The sequence below is a fragment of the Somniosus microcephalus genome, unplaced genomic scaffold (genome assembly GCF_052327205.1).
Source record: "Somniosus microcephalus isolate GS21.2 unplaced genomic scaffold, FLI_Smic_1.0 unresolved_chr4, whole genome shotgun sequence".
Taxonomy (NCBI): domain Eukaryota; kingdom Metazoa; phylum Chordata; class Chondrichthyes; order Squaliformes; family Somniosidae; genus Somniosus; species Somniosus microcephalus.
In genome coordinates, this window is record NW_028225182.1 from 50,667,106 (window position 1) to 50,686,791 (window position 19,686).

The 19,686-nt window shown below is 53.1% G+C and overlaps 2 protein-coding genes across 2 annotated transcripts in view; one reads left to right on the plus strand and one right to left on the minus strand.

The window, feature by feature from the left end:
* The window catches only part of LOC147091073 (arf-GAP with coiled-coil, ANK repeat and PH domain-containing protein 2-like), a 204,535-nt gene that overhangs the window by 160,478 nt on the left and 24,371 nt on the right, over positions 1 to 19,686 (plus strand). The window contains 4 exon segments of the mRNA XM_085977535.1: positions 5,626 to 5,726; positions 14,775 to 14,883; positions 17,209 to 17,353; positions 17,356 to 17,502. Of these exon segments, the coding sequence (XP_085833661.1) occupies positions 5,626 to 5,726; positions 14,775 to 14,883; positions 17,209 to 17,353; positions 17,356 to 17,502 (502 nt within the window).
* Positions 1 to 19,686, minus strand: part of LOC147091074 (uncharacterized) — a 163,675-nt gene that overhangs the window by 13,325 nt on the left and 130,664 nt on the right. The window lies entirely within an intron of this gene.

The window sequence follows — 19,686 nt, forward strand, 5'->3', positions numbered from 1 at the left end:
CACTCCCTCAGTACTCCCCCTCCGACAGTGCGGCATTCCCTCAGTACTGCCCCTCCGACAGTGCGGCGCTCCCTCAGTACTGCCCCTCCGACAGTGCGGTGCTCCCTCAGTTCTGCCCCTCCGACAGTGCGGCGCTCCCTCAGTCCTGCCCCTCCGACAGTGCGGCGCTCCCTCAGTACTGCCCCTCCGACAGTGCGGCGCTCCCTCAGTACTGCCCCTCCGACAGTGTGGCGCTCCCTCAGTACTGCCCCTCCGACAGTGCGGCGCTCCCTCAGTACTGCCCCTCCGACAGTGCGGCACTCCCTCAGTACTGCCCCTCCAACAGTGCGGCGCTCCCTCAGTACTGCCCCTCCAACAGTGCGATACTCCCTCAGTACTGCCCCTCCGACAGTGCGGCGCTCCCTCAGTACTGCCCCTCCGACAGTGCGGCGCTCCCTCAGTACTGCCCCTCCGACAGTGCGGCGCTCCCTCAGTACTGCCCCTCCGACAGTGCGGCACTCCCTCAGTACTGCCCCTCCAACAGTGCGGCGCTCCCTCAGTACTGCCCCTCCAACAGTGCGATACTCCATCAGTACTGCCCCTCTGACAGTGCAGCGCTCCCTCAGTACTGCCCCTCCGACAGTGCGATACTCCATCAGTACTGCCCCTCTGACAGTGCGATACTCCCTCAGTACTGCCCCTCCAACAGTGCGGCACTCCCTCAGTACTGCCCCTCCAACAGTGCGATACTCCCTCAGTACTGCCCTCTGACAGTGCAGCACTCCCTCAGTACTGCCCCTCTGACAGTGCAACGCTCCCTCGTTACTGCCCCTCCGACAGTGCGGCGCTCCCTCAGGACTGCCCCTCCGACAGTGCGGTGCTCCCTCAGTTCTGCCCCTCCGACAGTGCGGCGCTCCCTCAGTCCTGCCCCTCCGACAGTGCGGCGCTCCCTCAGTACTGCCTCTCCGACAGTGCGGTGCTCCCTCAGTACTGCCCCTCCGACAGTGCGGCGCTCCCTCAGTACTGCCCCTCCGACAGTGCGGCGCTCCCTCAGTACCGCCCCTCCGACAGTGCGGCGCTCCCTCAGTACCGCCCCTCCGACAGTGCGGCGCTCCCTCAGTACCGCCCCTCCGACAGTGCGGCGCTCCCTCAGTACTGCCCCTCTGACAGTGCGGTGCTCCCTCCGTCCTGCCCCTCCGACAGTGCGGCGCTCCCTCAGTACTGCCCCTCCGACAGTGCGGCGCTCCCTCAGTACTGCCCCTCCGACAGTGCGGCGCTCCCTCAGTACTGCCCCTCCGACAGTGCGGCGCTCCCTCAGTACTGCCCCTCCGACAGTGCGGCACTTCCTCAGTACTGCCCCTCCGACAGTGCGGCGCTCCCTCAATACTGCCCCTCCGACAGTGTGGCATTCCCTCAGTACTGCCCCTGCGACAGTGTGGCGCTCCCTCAGTACTGCCCCTCCGACAGTGCGGCGCTCCATCAGTACTGCCCCTCTGACAGTGCGGCGCACCCTCAGTACTGCCCCTCCGACAGTGCGGCTCTCCCTCAGTACTTCCCCTCCAACAATGCAGCACTCCCTCAGTACTGCCCCTCCGACAGTGCAGCGCTCCCTCAGGACTACCCCTCCGACAGTGCAGCATTTCCTCAGTACTGCCCCTCCGACAGTGCGGCGCTGTCTCAGTACTGCCCCTCCGACAGTGCAGCACTCCCTCAGTACTGCCCCTCCGACTGTGCGGCGCTCCCTCAGTACCGCCCCTCCGACAGTGCGTCGTTCCCTCAGTACTGCCCCTCCGACAGTGCGGCGCACCCTCAGTACTGCCCCTCTGACAGTGCAACGCTCCCTCGTTACTGCCTCTCCGACAGTGCAGCACTCCCTCAGTACTGCCCCTCCGACAGGGCGGTGCTCCCTCAGTACCGCCCCTCCGACAGTGCGGCGTTCCCTCAGTACTGCCTCTCCGACAGTGCAGCGCTCCCTCAGTACTGCCCCTCTGACAGTGCGGCGCTCCCTCAGTACTGCCCTCCAACAGTGCAACGCTCCCTCGTTACTGCCCCGCCGACAGTGCGGTGCTCCCTCAGTTCTGCCCCTCCGACAGTGTGGCGCTCCCTCAGTACTGCCTCTCCGACAGTGCGGTGCTCCCTCAGTACTGCCCCTCCGACAGTGCGGCGCTCCCTCAGTACTGCCCCTCCGACAGTGCGGTGCTCCCTCAGTTCTGCCCCTCCGACAGTGCGGCGCTCCATCAGTACTGCCCCTCTGACAGTGCGGCGCACCCTCAGTACTGCCCCTCCGACAGTGCGGCTCTCCCTCAGTACTTCCCCTCCAACAATGCAGCACTCCCTCAGTACTGCCCCTCCGACAGTGCAGCGCTCCCTCAGGACTACCCCTCCGACAGTGCAGCATTTCCTCAGTACTGCCCCTCCGACAGTGCGGCGCTGTCTCAGTACTGCCCCTCCGACAGTGCAGCACTCCCTCAGTACTGCCCCTCCGACTGTGCGGCGCTCCCTCAGTACCGCCCCTCCGACAGTGCGTCGTTCCCTCAGTACTGCCCCTCCGACAGTGCGGCGCACCCTCAGTACTGCCCCTCTGACAGTGCAACGCTCCCTCGTTACTGCCTCTCCGACAGTGCAGCACTCCCTCAGTACTGCCCCTCCGACAGGGCGGTGCTCCCTCAGTACCGCCCCTCCGACAGTGCGGCGTTCCCTCAGTACTGCCTCTCCGACAGTGCAGCGCTCCCTCAGTACTGCCCCTCTGACAGTGCGGCGCTCCCTCAGTACTGCCCTCCAACAGTGCAACGCTCCCTCGTTACTGCCCCGCCGACAGTGCAGCACTCCCTCAGTACTCCCCCTCCGACAGTGCGGCATTCCCTCAGTACTGCCCCTCCGACAGTGCGGCGCTCCCTCAGTACTGCCCCTCCGACAGTGCGGTGCTCCCTCAGTTCTGCCCCTCCGACAGTGCGGCGCTCCCTCAGTCCTGCCCCTCCGACAGTGCGGCGCTCCCTCAGTACTGCCTCTCCGACAGTGCGGTGCTCCCTCAGTACTGCCCCTCCGACAGTGCGGTGCTCCCTCAGTACTGCCCCTCCGACAGTGCGGTGCTCCCTCAGTACTGCCCCTCCGACAGTGCGGCGCTCCCTCAGTACTGCCCCTCCGACAGTGCGGCGCTCCCTCAATACTGCCCCTCCGACAGTGTGGCATTCCCTCAGTACTGCCCCTCCGACAGTGCGGCGCTCCCTCAGTACTGCCCCTCCGACAGTGCGGCGCTCCCTCAGTACTGCCCCTCCGACAGTGCGGCGCTCCATCAGTACTGCCCCTCTGACAGTGCGGCGCACCGTCAGTACTGCCCCTCCGACAGTGCAACGCTCCCTCGTTACTGCCTCTCCGACAGTGCAGCACTCCCTCAGTACTGCCCCTCCGACAGTGCAGCGCTCCCTCAGTACCGCCCCTCCGACAGTGCGGCGTTCCCTCAGTAGTGCCTCTCCGACAGTGCGGCGCTCCCTCAGTACTGCCCCTCTGACAGTGCGGCGCTCGCTCAGTGCTGCACTCCGACAGTGCAACGCTCCCTCGTTACTGCCCCACCGACAGTGCAGCACTCCCTCAGTACTGCCCCTCCGACAGTGCGGTATTCCCTCAGTACTGCCCCTCCGACAGTGCGGCACTCCCTCAGTACTGCCCCTCCGACAGTGCAGCTCTTCCTCAGTACTTCCCCTCCAACAATGCAGCACTCCTTCAGTACTGCCCCTCCGACAGTGCAGCGCTCCCTCAGGACTGCACCTCCGACAGTGCAGCATTTCCTCAGTACTGCCCCTCCGACAGTGCGGCGCTCTCTCAGTACTGCCCCTCCGACAGTGCAGCACTCCCTCAGTACTGCCCCTCCGACAGTGCGGCGCTCCCTCCGTACCGCCCCTCCGACAGTGCGGCGTTCCCTCAGTACTGCCTCTCCGACAGTGCGATGCTCCCTCAGTACTGCCCCTCTGACAGTGTGGCGCTCCCTCAGTACTGCCCACCGACAGTGCAACGCTCCCTCGTTACTGCCCCTCCGACAGTCAGCACTCCCTCAGTACTGCCTCTCTGACAGTGCAGCGCTCCCTCAGTACTGCCTCTCCGACAGTGCGGTGCTCCCTCAATACTGCCCCTCCGACAGTGAGGCGTTCCCTCAGTACTGCCCCTCCGACAGTGCGGCGCTCCATCAGTACTGCCCCTCCGACAGTGCAGCGCTCCCTCAGTACTGCCCCTCCGACAGTGCGGCGCTCCCTCAGTACTGCCCCTCCGACAGTGCGGCGCTCCCTCAGTACTGCCCCTCCGACAGTGCGGCGCTCCCTCAGTACTGCCCCTCCGACAGTGCGGCGCTCCCTCAGTACTGCCCCTCCGACAGTGCTGTGCTCCCTCAGTACTGCCCCACCGACAGTGCGGTGCTCCCTCAGTACTGCCCCTCCGACAGTGCGGCGCTCCCTCAGTACTGCCCCTCCGACAATGCGGCTCTCCCTCAGTACTGCCCCTCCGACAGTGCGGCACTCCCTCAGTAATGCCCCTCCGACAGTGCGGCGCTCCCTCAGTACTGCCCCTCCGACAGTGCGGCGCTCCCTCAGTACTGCCCCTCCGACAGTGCGGCGCTCCCTCAGTACTGCCCCTCCGACAGTGCGGCTCTCCCTCAGTACTGCCCCTCCGACAGTGCGGCACTCCCTCAGTAATGCCCCTCCGACAGTGCGGCGCTCCCTCAGTACTGCCCCTCCGACTGTGCGGCGCTCCCTCAGTACTGCCCCTCCGACAGTGCGGCGCTCCCTCAGTACTGCCCCTCCGACAGTGCGGCGCTCCCTCAGTACTGCACCAGGAGCGTCAACCTAGATTTTGTGCTCAAGTCTCTGGAGTGCGGCTTGAACCGACGACCTTCTGACGCAGAGGGGAGTGTCCTACCCACTGAGCCTCAGCTGACACCTAAAGTGGGAGGAGGACTATAAACACCGGCACAGACTAGTTGGGCCATACGGTCCATTTCTGTGCTATCGATTCTAGGTATATCTATGAATGAGTCCATTCGGATTCCATAATGAATGGAAAGAGTTTTGAACCTGTGTGTGATTCTGAAATGTGCTAATTAGTTGAATGAAGCTATATTTTCAATTCATTATTATAGGAAGGAGGTGAAGGCCTTAGAGAGGGTGCAGAAAAGATTTACGAGAATGATTCTAGGGATGAAGGACTTCAGTTACGTGAATAGACTGGAAGCTGGGGTTGTTCTCCTTAGAGCAGAAGAGGTTGAGAGGAGGTTTGATCGAGGTGTTCAAGATTATAAGGGGTCTACACAGAGTAGATAGAGAGAAACTGTTCCCATTGGCGGAGAGGTCAAGAACCAGAGGACACAGATTTAAGGTGATTGGCAGAAGAACCAAAGGCGACGTGAGGAAAAACTTTTTTACGCAGCGAGTGGTTAGGATCCGGAATGCACTGACTGAAAGGGTGGTGGAGGCAGACTCAATCACGACTTTCAAAAGGGAATTGGATAAGTACCTGAAGGAAAAAAATTTGCAGGGCTCCGGGGAATGGGTGGGGGAGTGGGACTAGCTGAAGTGCTCTCGCAGAGAAGCGGCACGGGTTTGATGGGCCGAATGGCCTCCTGCTGTGCTGTAACCATTCTATGACTCTATGATGTTGTAGGACAATCTGACGGTTGTGGTGGAAGACCTTCGCCTGTGTACAGTCAAGACCGGTGCAGACAACGAGAGACGATTCTGCTTTGAAGTAGTGTCCCCCTCAAAGTGAGTGTGAATTTGCCTTCACAGCCAACGCACGGTGGCCCTTTCAAATTGCTCAGGACGCTGACCAGATGAGGGCAGGCGGAGCTCGCGGTTCTCAGTCACACCCGGGCCAGGAATGGTAACGCGCTCGCACAAACTGTTTTTGATGCCGTGCATGGGCTAATCCCATTCCCTCGCTTCCTATTTTCAGACTTGTTCCGCAGTAAAACTAAAGAAAATAATGTTTATTTTTTATTTTAAGTGTTTGATGGCAATGCGTGTTATCTGCAGGAACATAGCAATGTTGACCATTCAGCCCCTCGGGGCTGCTCCCCCATTCAATTCGATCAGGGCTGTTCCGTACCTCAACTCCATTTACTCGCCTTTGCTCCATAGCCTTTGATACCCTTACCCAACACAACTCTAGCAATCTCAGTCTTGAAAGCAATATGGAGTCAGCTTCGAACCATTGAACAGACAGTGCAAAGGGACTTCAAATTTATTATACACTCTACAATCGGATTCAGCGTCTGTGGATTGGAGAAGAGGCACACACTGCCCTACAAGCTCTGTTTGACAAAACATTGACCTGTACAACTGCTGACAGATCAGTCTCGTACATACCTCTCTCCTCTCCCTCTTACCCAACTTTCTGCATTCTGTTTGAATTGTGGCGCTGTAGTTTGCTCCAGCCTTGTGTCCAGAAAGATTTTTCCGTTCAGTTCCAAAAACAGCATTTGCGTATAAAACGAGTTTGATATTTTTGACGAGCTCTTCACAGGGAATCAGTTATTCATTGTGATGCCTCGGTTGCCTGTAGGCTGCATGACTTGTGCGGGTCAGCTCGTGAACGGCAGTTCCCATGACCTACCAACTCTAATTGTCGCATTTCTGGAGATGTGGTCACATAACCTTAGACCACAGAAGGAAGCCATTCGGCCCATCGTGCCTGTGCCAGCTCTTTGAACGAGCTCTCCGATTAGTCCCACTCCCCTGCTCTTTCCCCACAGCCCTGCGAATTTTTCCTTTTCAAGTATTTCTCCAATTCCCTTTTGAAAGTTACTATTGAATCTGCTTCCACCGCCCTTTCAGGCAGCGCGTTCCAGATCACAACCACTCGCTGCGTAAAACATTCTCCTCATCTCCCCCCTGGTTCTTATGCCGATTATCTTCAGTCTGTGTCCTCTGGTTATTAATCATCCTGCTAATGAAACACTTTCTTCTTATTTGCTCTATCAAAACCCCTCATAATTTTGAACATCTTACCCATCACTGCTCTAAGGAGAACAACCCTAGCTTCACTAATTGCTCGAGAATAATTTAAGATAACCACACCCCACCTCCCTACCCCGAATCTTCCAAAATCGGACCCTTGCTGTGTACAAACAGTCAAAGACAGTTCCTTTAAACAGAAACAGGAAGGGACTGATGGTGAAAGAGGGCTGCTGCTTCCTGTCTCGGTACATTGAAGTGGGCGTTGAAAAACCAGTCACCATCTGACACTCCGCTCAGTGACTATCCAACAGAACATGAGGTCTGGTAGTGAATCATATCATAGAATCACAGAATGGTTACAATACAGAAGGCCATTCGGCCCGTCGAGTCTTTACCGGCTCGCTGCAAGAGCACTTACATAGAATTACACAGGATATACGGCACAGAAACAGGCCATTCGGCCCAACCAGTCCATGCCGGCGTTTATGCTCCACTCGAGCCTCCTCCCGTCTTTCCTCATCTAAATCTATCAGCGTAACCCTCTATTCCCTTTTCCCTCATATGCTTGTCCAGCCTCCCCTTAAATGCATCGATACTATTCGCTTCAACCACTCCCTGTGGTAGCGAGATCCACATTCTCACCACTCTCTGGGTAAAGAAGTTTCTCCTGAATTCCCTATTGGATTTCTTGGTGACTATCTTATATTGATGGCCTCTAGTTATGCTCTTCCCCACAAGTGGAAACATTCTCTCTCTATCCACTCTATCAAAACCTTTCATAATTTTAAAGACCTCTATTAGGTCACCCCTCAGCCTTCTTTTTTCAAGAGAAAAGAGACCCAGCCTGTTCATCCTTTCCTGATATGTATACCCTCGCATTTCTGGTATCATCCTTGTAAATCTTCTCTGCACCCTCTCCAGTGTCTCGATATCCTTTTTATAATATGGCGACCAGAACTGTGCGCAGTGCTCCAAGTGCGGTCTAACCAAGGTTCGATACAGGTTTAGCATAACTTCCCTACTTTTCAATTCTATCCCTCTAGAAATAAACCCTAGTGCTTGATTTGCTTTTTTTATGGCCTTGCCAACCTGTGTCGCTACTTTTAGTGATTTGTGTATTTGTACTCCGAGATCCCTTTGTTCCTCTACCCCACCCAGACTCGCACCCTCCAAGTAATAAGTGACCTCCCTCTTCTTCCCACCAAAACGTAATACCTCACATTTATCGGTGTTGAACTTCATTTGCTAATTATATGCCCATTCTGCAAGTTTATTAATGTCTCCTGTAATTTGTTGCAGTCCTCCTCAGTATTGACTATCCAACCCAATTTGGTGTCATCCGCAAATTTAGAAATTGTGTTTTTGATTCCAAAGTCTAAATCATTAATGTAAATTGTGAACAGCAGTGGTCCCAGCACTGATCCTTGTGGAACATCACTACCCACCTTCTGCCACTGTGAATAGCTACCCTTTACTCCCACTCTCTGCTTTCTGTCCTGAAGCCAGTCAGCAATCCATTCTGCTACTTGTCCCCTGACTCCGCATTCTCTGACCTTGTTCATCAGTCTATTCTGGGGTACCTTATCGAAGGGCTTTTGAAAATCTCGATAAATTACATCTACTGCATTACCCTTGTCTACTCTCTCTGTTACCTCTTCACAAAATTTAATAAGATTCGTCAAGCAAGACTTTCTCTGTTGAAATCCATGCTGACTATTCATTATTATATTTTTGGTTTCTAGATGTTCTTCTATTTTCTCCTTTATTTCTTCTTCCATTATTTTTCCTACCACTGATGTTAAGCTGACTGGTCTATAATTCCCTGGACATGTTCTATCCCCCTTCTTAAATACAGGTATTATGTTAGCTATCCGCCAGTCCTCTGGCACTACACCTTTTTCTAACAAATTATTAAATTTGTGTAGTAATGCCTGCTATCTCTTCCCTAGGTTCTTTAAAAAATGGAATGCAATCCATCCGGACCAGGGGTTTTATCCTCTTTGAGTTTGATTAGTTTATTTAATATATCCCCTTTTTAAAATTTTAAATGCACTTCTCTCATTACTAATCTCATCATCCAATGTCAGGTCCACCTGTCCTATCTCCCTGGTAAATAGTGAAGCAAAATAATGATTTAATATTTCTGCCATCTCTCTATTGTTACCTGTGGTATTATTCTGTTTATCCCTTAATGGCCCTAGTCCCATCCTAACCTTCCTATTTTTATTGATGTGCCGATAAAATATTTTACTATTTTGTTTTATGTTCCTTGATAATTTAATTTTTGCGTCCCTAATTGCTTTTTTGACTTCTCTCCTTATCTTTTTGTATTCTCCCTTATCATGCACTCCCCTGCTTTCTATGTATTTAATGTATGCCTCTTTCCTTACCCTCAGTTGTTCCCTTATGGCTTTATTCATCCATGGAGTTTCATTATTGTTTGGTTTGCTCTTTCCTTTTAGCAGAAAATATGGAATATATTATTCCTGCACTCTGTTGAACACCGTTTTAAAAGTTTCCCATTGCTGTTCTACATCGCTGTTTGCCAATATTGTTGCCCATTTTTTTTCCCAAGTTCTATTCTCAGCCCCTCAAAATCAGCATTCTCCAATCTATTAATCTGGTTTTCATCATACTTATGTCCTTCTCAATTATCATCTTAAAGCGTTTTATATTATGGTCACTATTGCCTAAATGTTCCCCTACTTTTACTTCTCTTATCTGCTCTGGTTCATTCCCCATTACTAGATCCAATAGCGAATCCTCCCTTGTTGGGCTTTTTACATATTGGGTTAGAAAGGAGTCCTGTAAACATTGTAGGAACTCCATTCCCTAAATCTCCTTTACCTACCTCTTAAGTCCAATTAATATCGGGGTAGTTGAAATCCCCCATGAATATTATTCTATGTTTTATACTCATTTCCCTAATTTGTCTGCATATTTCTTCCTCCACCTCCCTTCCACTAGATGGTCTGTAGACTACGCCTATTAGTGTGATTGATCCTTTATTATCTTTTATCTTTATCCATATGGATTCCATTTTGTCTTGCTGATATCTGCGTCACTTTGTTCTACTGAGATTATGTTATCCCTAATAAGCACAGCTACTCCACCTCCTCTTTTTCCCTCCCTATCTTTTCTAAATATGTTATACCCTGCAATGTTTAATTCCCAGCCCTGATTTTTCAGCTACTCCCACTCCCCCGCCCTTTCCCCGCCTGCAAATTTTTTCCTTCAGGTACTTACCCAATTCCCTTTTGAAAACCACGATTGAGTCTGCCTCCACCGCCCTTTCAAGCAGTGCATTCCAGATCCTAACCACTCGCTGCGTAAAAAAGTATTTCCTCATGTGGCCTTTGGTTCTTCTGCCAATCACCTTAAATCTGTGTCCTCTGGTTCTCGACCCTTCCGCCAATGGGAACAGTTTCTCTCTATCTACTCTGTCTAGACCCCTTATAATCTTGAACGCCTCTATCAAATCTCCTCTCAACCCCCTCTGCTCTAAGGAGAACAACCCCAGCTTCTCCAGTCTATCCACGTAACTGAAGTCCTTCATCCCTAGAATCATTCTTGTAAATCTTTTCTGCACCCTCTCTAAGGCCTTCACCTCCTTCCTAAAGTGCGGTGCCCAGAATTCGACACAATACTCCAGTTGATGCCGAACCAGTGTTGTATAAAGGTTTACATCATAACTTCCTTACTTTTGTACTCTATGCCTCCATTTATGAAGGCCAGTATCCCGTATGCTTTTTTAGTGTAGTGGTAATGTTATTGGACTAGTAATCTAGAAAACATTAGTTCAAACCCCCACCATGGCAGTTTAAGGATTTAAAAAAAAATTTAAATCTGGAAATAAAAAGTTTTTACCAGTAAAAGTGAACAAGGAGCTGTCGGGTTGTCGGAAAAACCCAACTGGTTCACTAATGTCCTTAGGGAAGGAAACCTGCCATCTTTACCTGATCTAACTCCATCGAATCATAGACATTGTCAGCACAGAAGGAGGCCATTTCACCCATTATGTTTGTGCCGGCCGACAAAGAGCTCTCCAGCCTAATCCCACTTATAAGAACATATAAGAACATAAGAAGTAGGAGCAGGAGTAGGCCATACGGCCCCTCGGGCCTGCTCCGCCATTCAATAGGATCATGGCTGATCCGAACCTAGACTCACGTCCACTTCCCTGCCCGCTCCCCGTAACCCCTAATTCCCTTATCAGCTAGGAAACTGTCTTATCTCCGTTTTAAATTTATTTAATGTTGCAGCTTCCACAGCTCTCTGAGGTAGCAAATTCCATAGATTTACTACCTTCTGAGTGAAGAAGTTTCTCCTCATCTCAGTTTTGAAAGGGCAGCCCCTTATTCTTAGATTATGCCCCCTAGTTCTAGTCTCACCCATCAGTGGAAACATCCTCCCCGCATCCACCCGATCAAGCCCCCTCACAATCTTATATGTTTCGATAAGATCGCCTCTCATTCTTCTGAACTCCAATGAGTAGAGGCCCAACCTACTCAACCTTTCCTCATAAGTCAACCCCCTCATCTCCGGAATCAACCGAGTGAACCTTCTCTGAACTGCCTCGAGAGCAAGTATATCTTTTCTTAAATATGGAAACCAAAACTGTACGCAGTATTCCAGGTGTGGCCTCACCAGTACCCTGTATAACTGAAGCAAGACTTCCCTGCTTTTATACTCCATCCCCCTTGCAATAAAAGCCAAGATTCCATTGGCCTTCCTGATCACCTGCTGCACGTGCATACTAACCTTCTGTGTTTCATGCAGCAGGACCCCCAGATCCCTTTGTACTGTAGCACTTTGCAGTTTCTTTCCTTGCACCTTGCACTTTCCAGCTCTCGGTCCGTAGCCCTGTAGGTTACGACACTTCAAGTGCAGATCCAAGTACTTTTTAAATGTGATGAGGGTTTCTGCCTCTACCACCCTTTCAGGCAGTGAGTTCCAGACCCCCACCACCCTCTGGGTGAAAAGACTCCTCCTCAACTCCCCTCTAATCCTTCTACCAATTACTTTAAATCTATGCTCCCTGGTTACTGATCTTCACTGCTAAAGGAAATAGGTCCTTCCCATCCACTCTATCGAGGCCCCTCATAATTTTATACACCTCAATCAAGTCTCCCCTCAGCCTCCTCTGTTCCAAAGAAAACAACCCCAGCCTCTCCAATCATTCCTCATAGCTAAAATTCTCTAGTCCTGGCAACATCCTGGTAAATCTCCTCTGTACCCCCTCCAGTGCAATCACATCTTTCCTGTAATGTGGTGACCAGAACTGCACCCAGTCGTCTAGCTGCAGCCTAACTAGTGCTTTGTACGGTTCAAGCATAATCTCCCTGCTCTTATATTCTATGCCTCGGCTAATAAAGGAAAGTATCCCGTGTGCCTTCTTAACCACCTTATCTACCTGTCCTGCTACCTTCAGAGATCTGTGGACATGCACTCCAAGGTCCCTCTGTTCCTCTATACTTCTCAGTACTTATAGTACATTCCTTGCCTTGTTAGCCCTCCCCAAATGCATTACCTCACACTTCTCTGGATTGAATTCCATTTGCCGCTTTTCTGCCCACATGATCAGTCCTTTGATATCTGCCTGCAGTCTACAGCTTTCTTCCTGACATAGGAACATAGGAACAGGAGAAGGCCACTGAGCCCCGCGAGCCTGTTCCGCCATTCAACGAGGTCATAGCTGATCTATGACCTAACTCCATATACCTGCCTTTGGGCCATATCCCTTCATACCTTAATATCAACCACACGGCCAAATTTTGTATCATCTGCAAACTTCTTCATCATGCCCCCTACATTGAATTCTAAATCATTGATGTATACCACAAAAGGCAAGGGACCGACTACTGAGCCCTGTGGAACCCAACTGGAAACAACTTTCCAGCAACAAAAACACCCTTCGACCATTACCCTTTGTTTCCTGCCACTGAGCCAATTTTGGATCCAACTTGCCACTTTCCCTTGGATCCCATGGGCTTTTACTTTCCTGACCAGTCTGCCATGTGGGACCTTGTCAAAAGCCTCGCTAAAATCCATGGAGATTACATCAAACGCACTACACTCATCGACCCTCCTTGTTACCTCCAAAAAAAATTCAATCTAGTTAGTCAGACACAACCTTCCCTTAACAAATCCATGCTGACTGTCCCTAATTAATCCGTGACTCCACACCAGCTCTTAACTGCCCTAAAAAGCCACTCAGTTTGGGGATGGCCAATCAATGCATTCCTTGCCAGTTGGCTCACTTCCTGAGAACGAATAATAATTCCTTTTTTAAGTTATCCCTGCAATTGGAGACACTATGCAGGGCAACACTTAACTGACGTTCACTCCATGAATGGAAGCTGTTCACTGGTACTATATTAGCATATACACACACAGGTATGCAAAATAAGTGTACTGGTATTGGCACACATACAGTGTAGAGGGAGCTTTACTTTGTATCTAACCCGCGCTGTACCTGCCCTGGGAGTGTTTGATGGGACAGTGTAGAGGGAGCTTTACTCTGTATCTAACCCGTGCTGTACCTGCCCTGGGAGTGTTTGATGGGACAGTGTAGAGGGAGCTTTACTCTGTATCTAACCCGCGCTGTACCTGCCCTGGGAGTGTTTGTTGGGACAGTGTAGAAGGAGCTTTACTCTGTATCTAACCCGTGCTGTACCTGCCCTGGGAGTGTTTGATGGGACAGTGTAGAGGGAGCTTTACTCTGTATCTAACCCGTGCTGTACCTGCCCTGGGAGTGTTTGATGGGACAGTGTAGAGGGAGCTTTACTCTGTATCTAACCCGTGCTGTACCTGCCCTGGGAGTGTTTGATGAGACAGTGTAGAGGGAGCTTTACTCTGTATCTAACCTGTGCTGCACCCGCCCTGGGAGAGTTTGATGGGACAGTGTAGAGGGAGCTTTACTCTGTATCTAACCCTTGCTGTACCTGCCCTGGGAGTGTTTGATGAGACAGTGTAGAGGGAGCTTTACTCTGTATCTAACCTGTGCTGCACCCGCCCTGGGAGAGTTTGATGGGACAGTGTAGAGGGAGATTTACTCTGTATCTAACCCGTGCTGTACCTGCCCTGGGAGTGTTTGATGGGGCAGTGTAGAGGGAGCTTTACTCTGTATCTAACCCGTGCTGTACCTGCCCTGGGAGTGTTTGATGGGACAGTGTAGAGGGAGCTTTACTCTGTATCTAACCCGTGCTGTGCCTGCCCTGGGAGTGTTTGATGGAACAGTGTAGAGGGAGCTTTACTCTGTATCTAACCCGTGCTGTACCTGCCCTGGGAGTGTTTGATGGGACAGTGTAGAGGGAGCTTTACTCTGTATCTAACCCGTGCTGTACCTGCCCTAGGAGTGTTTGATGGGACAGTGTAGAGGGAGCTTTACTCTGTATCTAACCCATGCTGTACCTGCCCTGGGAGTGTTTGATGGGGACAGTGTAGAGTGAGCTTTACTCTGTATCTAACCTGTGCTGTACCTGCCCTGGGAGTGTTTGATGGGACAGTGTAGAGGGAGCTTTACTCTGTATCTAACCCGTGCTGTACCTGCCCTGGGAGTGTTTGATGGGACAGTGTAGAGGGAGCTTTACTCTGTATCTAACCCGTGCTGTACCTGCCCTGGGAGTGTTTGATGGGACAGTGTAGAGGGAGCTTTACTCTGTATCTAACCCGTGCTGTACCTGCCCTGGGAGTGTGTAATTCCAACATTTGAGTGTACAAATGTTCTATAATGCCGTACAGACATATTGAACTTGATGGTTTGAAATGTTACGCTGTTTACGTACTACTTTGGATGCCTTCAGTCGTGAACAAGGTTCCTTATTTTTATGTCTTTGTTCTGTGTCCTGGCAGGAGCTGCATGCTCCAAGCTGACTCTGAGAAACACCAGCAAACCTGGATCCTGGCGGTACAGTCAAGCATCGCGACAGCGTTCAACGAAAGCCGAGAGGACAACTACTCGGTACTGCCGCACTCATCAAAGGCCAACCTATTGTCTTAGTCTCCAATTCAACCCCCTCCCGAGACACTGACTCACTGGGGTACAGTTCCACAGACACTGACTCTCACCGGGGTACAGTTCCACAGACACTGACTCTCACCGGGGTACAGTTCCACAGACACTGACTCTCACCGGGGTACAGTTCCACAGACATTGACTCTCACCGGGGTACAGTTCCACAGACACTGACTCTCACCGGGCTACAGTTCCACAGACACTGACTCTCACTGGGGTACAGTTCCACAGACACTGACTCTCACTGGGGTACAGTTCCACAGACACTGACCCTCACTATGGTACAGTTCCACAGACACTGACTCTCACTGGGGTACAGTTCCAGAGACACTGACTCTCACTGGGGTACAGTTCCACAGACACTGACTCTCACTGGAGTACAGTTCCACAGACACTGACTCTCACTGGGGTACAGTTCCAGAGACACTGACTCTCACTGGGGTACAGTTCCACAGACACTGACTCCCACTGGGGTACAGTTCCACAGACACTGACTCTCACTGGGGTACAGTTCCACAGACACTGACTCTCACTGGGGTACAGTTCCACAGACACTGACTCTCACTGGGGTACAGTTCCACAGACACTGACTCTCACTGGGGTACAGTTCCACAGACACTGACTCTCACTGGGGTACAGTTCCACAGACACTGACTCCCACTGGGGTACAGTTCCACAGACACTGACTCTCACTGGGATACAGTTCCACAGACACTGACTCTCACTGGGGTACAGTTCCACAGACACTGACTCTCACTGGGGTACAGTTCCACACCCACTGACTCTCACTGGGGTACAGTTCCACAGACACTGACTCTCACTGGGGTACGGTTCCACAGACACTGACTCTCACTGGGGTACAGTTCCACAGACTCTGGCCCTCACTGGGGTACAGTTCCACAGACTCTGGCCCTCACTGGGGTACAGTTCCACAGACACTGACTCTCACTGGGGTACAGTTCCACAGGCACTGACTCTCACTGGGGTACAGTTCCACAGACACTGACTCTCACTGGGGTACAGTTCCACAGACACTGACTCTCACTGGGGTACAGTTCCACGGACACTGACTCTCACTGGGGTACAGTTCCACAGACACTGACTCTCACTGGGGTGCAGTTCCACGGGCACTGACTCTCACTGGGGTACAGTTCCACACACACTGACTCTCACTGGGGTACAGTTCCACAGACTCTGACTCTCACTGGGGTACAATTCCACAGACACTGATTCTCACTGAGGTACAGTTCCACGGGCACTGACTCTCACTGGGGTACAGGTTTCACTTGCCCTCCAATATCTTACCCAAATGACCTTTCTTAATATATGACGCTAGATAGTGATTGCTGGCATGATATTCGACCATGAGTACATCACAGCCAAGGCGGATCGTCGCTTGCCTGACATCACACTGGTGCACTTTCCCGCAGGTGTTACTGGGCAGTGATCGGGAACAGGAGCCCTGGCTGATTTTTACCCCTCACTAATTATTTAAAAAAAGGAATTAGGAGCAGTAGGCCATTCAGCTCCACGAGCTGCTCCTCCATTCAATAAGATCATGGCTGATCTTCGACCTCAATTCCACTTTCCTACCCAATCCCCACATCTCTTGATTCCCTTCGAGTCCAAAAGTCTATCGATCTCAACCTTGAATATACTCAACAACTCAGCATCCACAGCCCTCTGGGGTAGAGAATTCCAAAGATTCACAACCCTCTGAGTGAAGAAATTTCTCCTCATCTCGGTCTTAAATGGCCGACCCCTTATCCTGAGACTGTGACCCCTGGTTCTAGAGACTCCAGCCTAGAGAAACAGCCTCTCAGCATCTACCCTGTCAATCCCCCTCAGAATCTGGTGTGTTTCAATGAGATCACCTCTCATTCTTCTAAACTCCAGAGAGTATAGGCCCATTCTACTCAATCTCTCATCATAGGACAGCCCTCTCATCCAGGAATCAATCTGGTGAGTCTTTGCTGCACCGCCTCTCAGGCAAGTCTATCCTTTCTCAGATAAGGAGACCAGAACTGTGCACAGTGCTCCAGGTGTGGTCTCACGCACCCTTTGCACACCGCCAAGTTGAAATCAGACGGAGGATGGAAGAGTCCGAGGCACACGGTGCCTTTACCCAGGCTAGCCACGAGAGAACTTAGTTAGCAGCCCTTCCGAAACTCCTCCTCCTGACCCCGCCGAGCGAGGGGCTATACCTTTTTTTTAATACATATATATAACTGTGAGCTGCCTTTGTTGAGGCTCTGCTTGGTGTCTTTTCAGAAGTTGGAGCGGGCTTCGTCCGTGTCTACAGGCGTCTTCGACTTCCCCGGCGAAGCAAGACCAGCAAAGGGGAAGGGCCTGGAGCAGGTGCAAGGCACCCCCGGGAACGCTGAGTGCTGCGACTGCAGCGAGCCACTGCCAGAATGGCCAGCATCAACCTCGGCATCACCCTGTGCATAGAATGCTCCGGCATCCACAGGTAACTGGCTGGAAAGGGGGCGCAGCTGCCCCACGAGCCAAACAAAACGGAGACTTCGACGCCACCTGAATCCAGGTTTTGTTGGCGAAGTCTCAATTCACCTTGTCACTGCGCGGTGCGGTGGTTAAACACCCCTCCCCTCTGGCACCGAGGGCAGAGTGAGGGGTAAAGGGGGAGAGAGAGGGGGGAAAGGGGGAGAGAGAGAGAGAGAGGGGGGAAAGGGGGAGAGAGAGAGGGGGAAAGGGGGAGAGAGAGAGGGGGGAAAGGGGAGAGAGAGGGGGGAGAGGGGGAGAGAGAGAGGGGGGAAGGGGGAGAGAGAGAGGGGGGGAAAGGGGGAGAGAGAGAGGGGGAAAGGGGGGAGAGAGAGAGGGGGAAAGGGGGAGAGAGAGGGGGAAAAGGGGAGAGAGGGGGGAGGGGAGAGAGAGGGGGGAAAGGGGGAGAGAGAGAGGGGGAAAGGGGGGAGAGAAAGGGGGAAAGGGGAGAGAGAGGGGGAAAGGGGGAGAGAGGGGGGAAAGGGGGAGAGAGAGGGGGAAAGGGGGAGAGAGAGGGGGAAATGGGGAGAGAGAGGGGGTAAAGGGGAGAGAGGGGGAATGGGGAGAGAGAGGGGGTAAAGGGGGAGAGAGGGGGAAAGGGGAGAGGAGAGGGGGAAAGGGCAGAGAAAGGGGGGAAAGGGGGAGAGAGAGGGAAAAGGGGAGAGAGTGGGGGAAAGGGGGGAGAGTGGGGGAAAGGGGGAGTAGTGGGGGAAAGGGGGAGAGAGATGGGGAAAGGGGGAGAGAGAGGGGAAAGGGGGAGAGAGAGGGGTAAAGGGGAGAGGGAAAGGGGGAGAGAGAGGGGGAAAAGGGGGAGAGAGGGGAGGGAGAGGGGTTAAGGGGAGAGAGAGGGGGAAAGGGAGAGAGAGGGGGGGAAAGGGGGAGAGAGAGGGGGAAAGGGGGAGAGAGAGGGGTAAAGGGGAGAGGGAAAGGGGGGAGAGAGAGGGGTAAAGGGAGAGAGAGGGGGAAAGGGGGAGAGAGGGGAGAGAGAGGGGTAAAGGGAGAGAGGGAAAGGGGGAGAGAGGGGGGAAAGGGGAGAGAGAGGGGTAAAGGGGAGGTGGGAAAGGGGGAGAGAGAGGGGTAAGGGGGAGTGGGAAAGGGGAGAGGGGAAGGGGGAGAGAGGGGAGGGAGAGGGGTAAAGGGGAGAGAGAGGGGGAAAGGGGGGAGAGAGGGGGAGGGAGAGGGGTAAAGGGGAGAGAGAGGGGAAAGGGGGAGAGAGAGGGGGAAAGGGAGAGAGAGGGGTAAAGGAGAGAGAGGGGTAAAGGGGGAGAGAGAGGGGGAAAGGAAGAGAGGAGGGGAAAGGGGGAGAGTGAGAGAGGGGAAAAGGGGGAGGGAGAGGAGTAAAGGGGAGAGAGAGGGAGAGAGGGGGGAAAGGGGAGAGAGAGGGGGTAGGGGAGAGAGAGGGGGAAGGGAGGGCAGAGAGAGGGGTAAAGGGGGAGAGAGGGGGAAAGGGGAGAGAGAGGGGTAAGGGGAGAGAGAGGGGGAAAGGGGGAGAGAGGGGGGAAGAGGGGGTAGGGAGAGGGGGGAAAGGGGGAGAGAGAGAGGGGGAGGGCAGAGAGAGGGGTAAAGGGGCAGAGAGAGGGGTAAAGGGGCAGAGAGAGGGGTAAGGGGAGAGAGAGGGGTAAAGGGGGAGAGAGGGGGAAAGGGGCAGAGAGAGGGCTAAAGGGGAGAGAGAGGGGTAAAGGGGGGAGAGAGAGGAGAGAGAGGGGGTAAGGGGGGGAGAGAGAGGGGTAAGGGGGAGAGAGAGGGGTAAAGGGGGAGAGAGAGGGTAAGGGGGAGGGAGAGGGGGGAAAGGGGAGAGAGAGGGGGAAAAGGGGAGAGAGAGGGGGAAAGGGGGTGAGAGAGGGGGAAAGGGGGGAGAGAGGGGAAAGGGGAGAGAGAGAGGAGGTAAAGGGGAGAGAGGGGGAAGGGGGAGAGAGAGGGGGTAAGGGGGAGAGAGAGGGGGAAAGGGGAGAGGGGGGAAGGGCAGAGAGAGGGGTAAAGGGGAGAGAGAGGGGAAAGGGGAGAGAGGGGGGAAAGGGGAGAGAGAGGGGTAAAGGGGGAGAGGGGGGAAGGGCAGAGAGAGGGGTAAAGCGGGAGAGAGAGGGGGGAAAGGGGAGAGAGGGGGGAAAGGGGAGAGAGAGGGGTAAAGGGGAGAGAGAGGGGGAAAGGGGGAGAGAGAGGGGGGAAAGGGGGAGAGAGAGGGGGTGAAAGGGGGAGAGAGAGGGGGAAAGGGGGAGAGAGGGGGGAAAGGGGCAGAGAGAGGGGTAA